At 58.5% G+C, this 7485-nt stretch overlaps 1 protein-coding gene across 1 annotated transcript; it reads left to right on the top strand.

The window, feature by feature from the left end:
* Positions 1-1991: 1991 nt before the first annotated feature.
* Positions 1992-6906, top strand: SNRPE (small nuclear ribonucleoprotein polypeptide E). Its single transcript, XM_038162297.1, has 5 exons — positions 1992-2149; positions 2856-2882; positions 3716-3778; positions 5292-5370; positions 6707-6906. The coding sequence occupies exons 1-5, from the start codon at positions 2096-2098 to the stop codon at positions 6760-6762; spliced, it is 279 nt and encodes a 92-aa protein (XP_038018225.1). The 5' UTR covers positions 1992-2095; the 3' UTR covers positions 6763-6906.
* Positions 6907-7485: the final 579 nt, after the last annotated feature.

Raw genomic sequence — 7485 nt, 5'->3', positions numbered from 1 at the left:
TGTTAATTGGGAATTAATGAGTGGGGGAACATCCTGAGGGTTTGGAAAAATCCTGAGGGAGCTGGGAAGGGTTTGGAAGAGAATCTTGAGGGAGATGAGAAAGGTTTGGAGGAGCTGAGGGAGCTGGGAAGGGTTTGGAAAAGTCCTGAGGGAGCTGGGAAGGGTTTGGAAGAGCTGAGGGAACCAGGGAAGGGTTTGGAAGAGAATCTTGAGGGAGATGAGAAAGGTTTGGAGGAACTGAGGGAGCTGGGAAAGGGTTTGGAAAACCCTGAGGGAACCAGGGAAGGGTCTGGAGAATCCTGGGGGAGCTGGGAAAGGGTTTGGAGAATCCCGAGGGACACAGCACTGCCAGTCTAAGGGAGGGATTTGTGGAGCTTAAACCTGAATTTAGGCTGAATTAAACCTGCTTAAACCTGAATTTAGGCTCAGCTGAGCGGGGTTTAGAGGGGAGGGATGGCATGGGGTCTGCCCTGTGCCCGTGCCCACACTGGTGTCACCTTCTGTGACCTGGGGGAGTCCAGGGCAGGGGCTGGAGAGTCCTGAGGGAGCTGGGAAGGGTTTGCAGAGTCCTGAGGGAGCTGGGAAGGGTTTGCAGAGTCCTGAGGGAGCTGGGAAGGGTTTGGAGAGTCCTGAGGGAGCTGGGAAGGGTTTGCAGAGTCCTGAGGGAGCTGGGAAGGGTTTGCAGAGTCCTGAGGGAGCTGGGAAGGGTTTGCAGAGTCCTGAGGGAGCTGGGAAGGGGCTCAGCCTGGAGCAAAGGAGGCTCAGGGGGAATTTCTGGCTCTGCACAACTCCCTGCCAGGAGGGCACAGCCGGGGGGGATTTGGGATCTTCTCCCAGGGAACAGGGACAGGAGGAGAGGGAACGGGGCATGGGAGATGTTTCAGGGATTTTTTGGCTTTTTAGGTCTTTTGTGACCAGTGGGACGAATAAACAGGAAAGCTCCGGTGCTGTGAGAGCACAAAAATCACTTTATTTTAATGTTGGGTGTTTTAGGGCACAGCTGTGCTGTAGCTCTGAGCCAGGGGCACATTTTTAGGGAATTTTTATCGATGAGTTGTGGTTATTAAAACCAAATAAAATTATAGCAAAAAAACTTTATTATGAACAAGAAAAAATTCTAAAAATCTAAATATAATGATAAAAAAGGTAAGAAAAAACGGCCGCCCTCACACTGCCACTATCCCACAGTGCTCCTCCATCCCCTCACACCGCCACTGTCCCACAGTGCTCCTCCATCCCCTCACACCGCCACTATCCCACAGTGCCCCTCCATCCCCTCACACCGCCACTGTCCCACAGTGCTCCTCCATCCCCTCACACCGCCTCCATCCCACAGTGCTCCTCCATCCCCTCACACCGCCACTATCCCACAGTGCTCCTCCATCCCCTCACACCGCCTCCATCCCACAGTGCCCCGCTCCTTCATCCCCCTCACCGCCGCTATCCCACAGTGCTCCTCCATCCCCTCACACCGCCACAATCCCATAGTGCTCCTCCATTCCCCTCACACCGCCGCTATCCCACAGTGCTCCTCCATCCCCTCACACCGCCGCTATCCCACAGTGCTCCTCCATCCCCTCACACCGCCTCCATCCCACAGTGCTCCTCCATCCCCTCACACCGCCACTATCCCAGTGCTCCTCCATCCCCTCACACCGCCTCCATCCCACAGTGCTCCTCCATCCCCTCACACCGCCTCCATCCCACAGTGCTCCTCCATCCCCTCACACCGCCACAATCCCACAGTGCTCCTCCATCCCCTCACACCGCCGCTATCCCACAGTGCTCCTCCATCCCCTCACACCGCCACTATCCCAGTGCTCCTCCATTCCCCTCACACCGCCGCTATCCCACAGTGCTCGGCGCGGTGCCGCTCTTTCTTTTTCCGCCGCTATCCCACAGTGCCCCGCGTTCCTCCATCCCCTCACACCGCCGCTGTCCCACAGTGCCTCGCGTTCCTCCATTCCCTTCACACCGCCGCTGTCCCACAGTGCCTCGCGTTCCTCCATCCCCTCACACCGCCGCTGTCCCGCCGTGCCCCGCGCGGTGCCGCTCTTTCTTTCTCCGCCGCTGTCCCGCCGTGCCCGTCGCAGCCATGGCGTACCGCGGGCAGGGCCAGAAGGTGCAGAAGGTGATGGTGCAGCCCATCGTATCCTGCCGCCAGCCCTCGGGGCGCCGGGGGAGCGCGGGCGGGAAGGGAGCGGGGCGGGCGGCTTCCATGGCGGGCTCTCGGCTCCACCCGCGGGGTCCCCTCAGAGGTTCGGGTCCCGTCCTAGGCCGTGTCCCGGTGCTCCGGACATGTCCCGAGGCTCTGGCCGTGTCCCGATTCTCTCGGCCGTGTCCTGGTGCTCCGGCCGCGTCCCGGTGCTGCCGGCCGTGTCTCGGTGCTCCCGGCCTTGTCCCGGTGCTCCGGCCGTGTCCCGATTTTCCCGGCCGTCCCGATTCTCCCGGCCGTGTCCCGATTCTCTCGGCCGTGTCTCGGTGCTCCGGCCGTGTCCCGGTGCTCCGGCCGTGTCTCAGTGCTCCCGGCCGTGTCCCGGTGCTCCGGCCGTGTCCCGGGGCTCTGGCCGTGTCCCGATTCTCCCGGCCGTGTCCCGGGGCTCCGGCCGCGTCCCGATTCTCCCGGCCGTGTCCCGATTCTCCCGGCCCTGTCCCGGGGCTCCCGGCCGTCCCGATTCTCCCGGCCGTGTCCCGGTGCTCCGGCCGTGTCCCGGGGCTCCGGCCGTGTCCCGATTCTCCCGGCCGTGTCCCGGTTCTCCCGGCCGTGTCCCGGTGCTCCGGCCGTGTCCCGATTCTCCCCGCTGTGTCCCGGGGCTCCGGCTGTGCTGTGCTCTGTCCTTAACGCTCGGCTCCAGAACCTGATCTTCCGCTACCTGCAGAACGTGAGTGCCCCGCGGGGAGGGACCCCAGTGCCACCAGTGCCACCCTGCCATGATGCCACCAGTGCCACCCTGCCGTGGCAGGGACAGCTCCCCTGCCAGGCTGCGCCACCCGGCCTGCGGCGCGCCAGGGATGCGGCAGCCACGCACTCTGGGGGGATTTGCAGGCTGGGAATGAGCCTGGAGCCCTGAAATTGGGGATTTTTATGGAATCCTGGAATGGGTTGGGTTGGAAGGGATCCTCCAATCCCTTGGGCTCCCACCATCCCAGGCTGCCTTTTACCCATTTGATCCTTTTTATCCTTTTTGTTCTTTTTATCCTTTTTGTTCTTTTTATCCACTCTCCAACCTGGCCTGGGACACTCCCAGAGGTGGAGCAGCCACAGATTCTCTGGGAATTCCATCCCAGCTCCTCCCGGGAACAATTCCTTCCCAAAACCCCATTCAAACCCTATTTAAACCCATTCAAACCCTATTTAAACCCGTTCAAACCCTATTTCTTTCCATTTAAACCCCATTTGAACCCCATTTCTTTTCATTTAAACGCCATTTCTTTTAAACCCAATTCAAACCTATTTAAACCCCATTTCTTTCTATTTAAACCCCATTTAAACCAATTTCTTTCCATTTAAACCCCATTTGAACCCCATTTAAACCCACTTAAACCTCATTTTTTTCCATTTCATCCACCCAAACCCCAGAGCAGCCCCTGCTGTTCCTCCCCCGCTGCCATCCCAGGGGACATTCCCAGGGAAACCCCCCCTGATTTGGGGTGGGGACGGACCCTGAGCCCCCCCAGGGACCCCCCAGAGGTGTTTTTGGCGCTGTTGTTGCAGAGATCCCGGATCCAGGTGTGGCTCTACGAGCAGGTGAACATGAGGATCGAGGGCTGCATCATCGTGAGTGCCGCTGGCCCCTGCCACCCCCTGCTCCGGGGTCACCCCCTGTGCTCTGGGGTCACCCCCTGTGCTCTGGGGTCACCCCCTGCTCCGGGGTCACCCCCCTGTTCTGGGGTCACCCCCTGTGCTCCGGGGTCACCCCCTGCTCCAGGGTCACCCCCTGTGCTCCGGGGTCACTCCCTGCTCCAGGGTCACCCCCTGTGCTCTGGGGTCACCCCAATGCTCTGGGGTCACCCCAATGCTCTGGGGTGACACCCCCTGCTCCGGGGTCACCCCCTGTGCTCCGGGGTCACCCCCTGCTCCGGGGTCACCCCCTGTGCTCTGGGGTCACCCCAATGCTCTGGGGTGACACCCTCTGCTCCGGGGTCACCCCCTGCTCTGGGGTCACCCCCTGCTCCGGTGTCACCCCCTGTGCTCCGGGGTCACCCCCTGTTCTGGGGTCACCCCCTGTGCTCCGGGGTCACCCCCTGTTCTGGGGTCACCCCCTGCTCCGGGGTCACCCCCTGTGCTCCGGGGTCACCCCCCTGTTCTGGGGTCACCCCCCTCTGTTCCACGGTCACACCCCCTGCTCTGGGGTCACACCCCAATGCTCTGGGGTGACACCCTCTGCTCTGGGGTCACTCCCAGCTCTGAGGCCACCCCCTTCTGCTTTGGGGTCACCCCCTGCTCTAGAGCCATCCCCTTTTTGGGGTTCTGGGGTCCCCCTGTGTTCTGGGGTCACTCCCTGCTCTGGGGTTCTGGGGTCACCCCAGTGCTCTGGGGTCACCTCTCTGTTCTGGGGTCACCCCCAGCTCTGAGGCCACCCCCTCCTGCTTTGGGGTCACCTCCTGCTCTAGGGCCACCCCCTGTTTTGGGGTTCTGGGGTCACCCCTCTGTTCTGGGGTCACCCCCAGCTCTGAGGTCACCCCCTGCTCTAGGATCACCCCCTGTTTTGGGGTTTTGGGGTCACTCCCTGCTCTGGGGTCCCCCCTCTCCCTTTTCCCCACCCCTAAACCCATTTCTGCCTTGTGCTGCTCCCGGCGATTGCAGGGTTTGGGGTTTTGGGATTTTTTGGGGGTTTTGGGGGTTTGTTTTTTGGTGGGGGTTGGGGTTTTTTGGGAGATTCTTTTGGGTTTTCTGAGGTTTTTGGGGGGGGTTATGGAGTTTTTTGAGGGTTTTTTATGTTTTTGGGAGGATTTTGGGGGGGTTTGTTTATTTTTTGAAATTTTGAGTGGGTTTTTTTTTGTTTTGGGATTTTTTAGGGCTTTTTTTGAGGATTTGGTTTTTTGGAGGGTCTTTGGTTTCTTTTTTTTTAGTTTTTTGGGGTTTGGGGGCCTTTTGGGGGGGTTGTTTTTGGTTTTGGGGTTTTCTGGGGGATCTTATTGAGTTTTTATGGGTTTTTTTTTTTTTGTTTCTTTTGGTTTTTTTGGCTTTTTTTGGTTTATTTTTGGTTTTCTGCATGGTGTTTTTGGGTTTTTTGGGATTTTGTAGGGTTTTTTTTGGGGTTTCACTGAGGCTGGCACTGCTCCTGCAGGGCTTTGATGAGTACATGAACCTGGTGCTGGACGACGCTGAGGAAATTCACTCCAAAACCAAATCCAGGAAGCAGCTGGGTACGGAGGGGGCTGGCATTGGGGTTGGGACCTGAAACCTGGGCTGGGCTCCCAAATGTCAGGGCTGGCACCTGGAATCCTGCTCTGGGATCCTGGAACCTGGATGTGGGACCTGGAATCCAGGGGTTGGACCCCAAAATCCAGATTTGGGAGCCTGGAACCAGGGATTAGGACCTGAAATCCAGGTTTTGGGGCTGGGATCCAGCTGTGGGGCTGGGCTCCAGGTTTTGGGGCCAGGTTCCAGCAGTGGGATTGAGATCCAGGTTTTGGGATTGGGCTCCCATTGTGGGATTGGGATCCAGCTGTGGGATTGGGATCCAGCTGTGGGGCTGGGATCCAGGTTTTGGGGTTGGAATCCAGGTGTAGGTTTGGAATCCAGCTCTGGGATTGGGTCCAGGTTTTGGGGCCAGGCTCCAGCTGTGGGATTGGGATCCAGCTGTGGGACTGGGGTCCAGCTGTGGGATTGGGATCCAGCTGTGGGGTTGGAATCCACGTTTTGCAGCTGGGATCCAGCTGTGGGATTTGGATCCAGGTTTTGGGGTTGGAATCCAGGTTTTGGGGCTGGGATCCAGCTGTGGGGCTGGGATCCAACTGTAGGATTGGGATCCAGGTTTTGGGGCAGGGTTCCAGCTGTGGGACTGGGCTCCAGGTTTTGGGATTTGGCTCCAGGTTTTGGGTCCAAGCTCCAGCTGTGGGGCCGGGCGGGTTTGGGGCTGGGATCCAGCTATGGGATTAGGCTCCAGCTGTGGGGCAGGGCGGGTTTGGGGCTGGGATCCAGCTATGGGATTAGGCTCCAGCTGTGGGGCAGGGTGGGTTTGGGGCTGGGCTTCAGCTGTGGGGCCGGGCAGGTTTGGGGCCGGGATCCAGCTGTGGGATTAGGCTCCAGCTGTGGGGCCGGGCAGTTTTGGGGCTGGGATCCAGCTGTGGGGCCGGGCAGTTTTGGGGCCGGGCTCCAGCTGTGGGGCCGGGCAGTTTTGGGGCTCCAGCTGTGGGGCCGGGCTCCAGCTGTGAGGCCGGGCAGTTTTGGGGCCGGGCTCCAGCTGTGGGGCCGGGCAGTTTTGGGGCTGGGATCCAGCTGTGGGGCCGGGCAGTTTTGGGGCTCCAGCTGTGGGGCCGGGCAGTTTTGGGGCCCCAGCTGTGGGGCCGGGCAGTTTTGGAGCCCCAGCTGTGGGGCCGGGCGGTTTTGGGGCTCCAGCTGTGGGGCCGGGCAGTTTTGGGGCCGGGCTCCAGCTGTGGGGCCGGGCAGTTTTGGGGCCGGGCCCCAGCTGTGGGGCCGGGCGGTTTTGGGGCGCTCCCTCCGGCGCTCGCCCCATTTCCCGCTGCCATTGGCTTGCAGGTCGGATCATGCTGAAGGGGGACAACATCACCCTCCTGCAGAGCGTCTCCAGCTAGGGGCAGGCTGCTCCCGCTGGGAAATGGGATCGGGAGCTCTGGAAAACCGGGATGAGCCTCGGGGGGAATCCCTGAGCTCTTCTGGGAATTGTGTTTTGTAGTTTGGGGTTTGCTTGGGGGAATAAAATGGGGTTTGTAACAAAACCTGGGAATGGGGTTTCAGTCTTGGGGTGGAGAAAATTATTTCCAAGGGTTTTTCCCTGTGGGGTTGGATCTGGGGGTTCAAATTTTCCCAGACCAAACCCTTTATCCCAAAAACAATCCCATCTTGCCCTGATCAATCCCATTTTCCTAAAACCCATCTCTTCTTCTCCAAATCATCCCCATCTTCCTAAAACCCACCCCCTTCTTCCCAAAAATAATCCCTAATTTCCCAAAATAAGTCCCTTTTTCCCAAAAAATCCCCTTATCCCAAAACCATTCCCTTCTTCCCAAACCAAATCCCTTTTTCCCAAAAACCAGTCCCTTCTTCCCCACAAAAAATCCCTTATTCCCAAAACAAATTTTTCCCCCAAAACCAATTTCTTTATCCCATAAAAATCCTTTTTTTTTCTCACAGTCAATCCCCTTTATCCCAAAACAAATCTCCTTTTCCCTGAAAAATCCTTTTCCCAAAAATGAACCTCTTTATCCCAAAAATAATTTTTTTTTTTCCCAAAACGGGTCTCTTTATCCCAAATTCAAATCCCTTTTTGCCAAGAAATCCCTTCCCATCCTCCCCCA

This window comes from Motacilla alba, chromosome 26, assembly GCF_015832195.1.
Source record: "Motacilla alba alba isolate MOTALB_02 chromosome 26, Motacilla_alba_V1.0_pri, whole genome shotgun sequence".
Taxonomy (NCBI): domain Eukaryota; kingdom Metazoa; phylum Chordata; class Aves; order Passeriformes; family Motacillidae; genus Motacilla; species Motacilla alba.
Note: the sequence above shows the minus strand (reverse complement) of the source record. Positions and strands in the feature narration are given on the sequence as shown.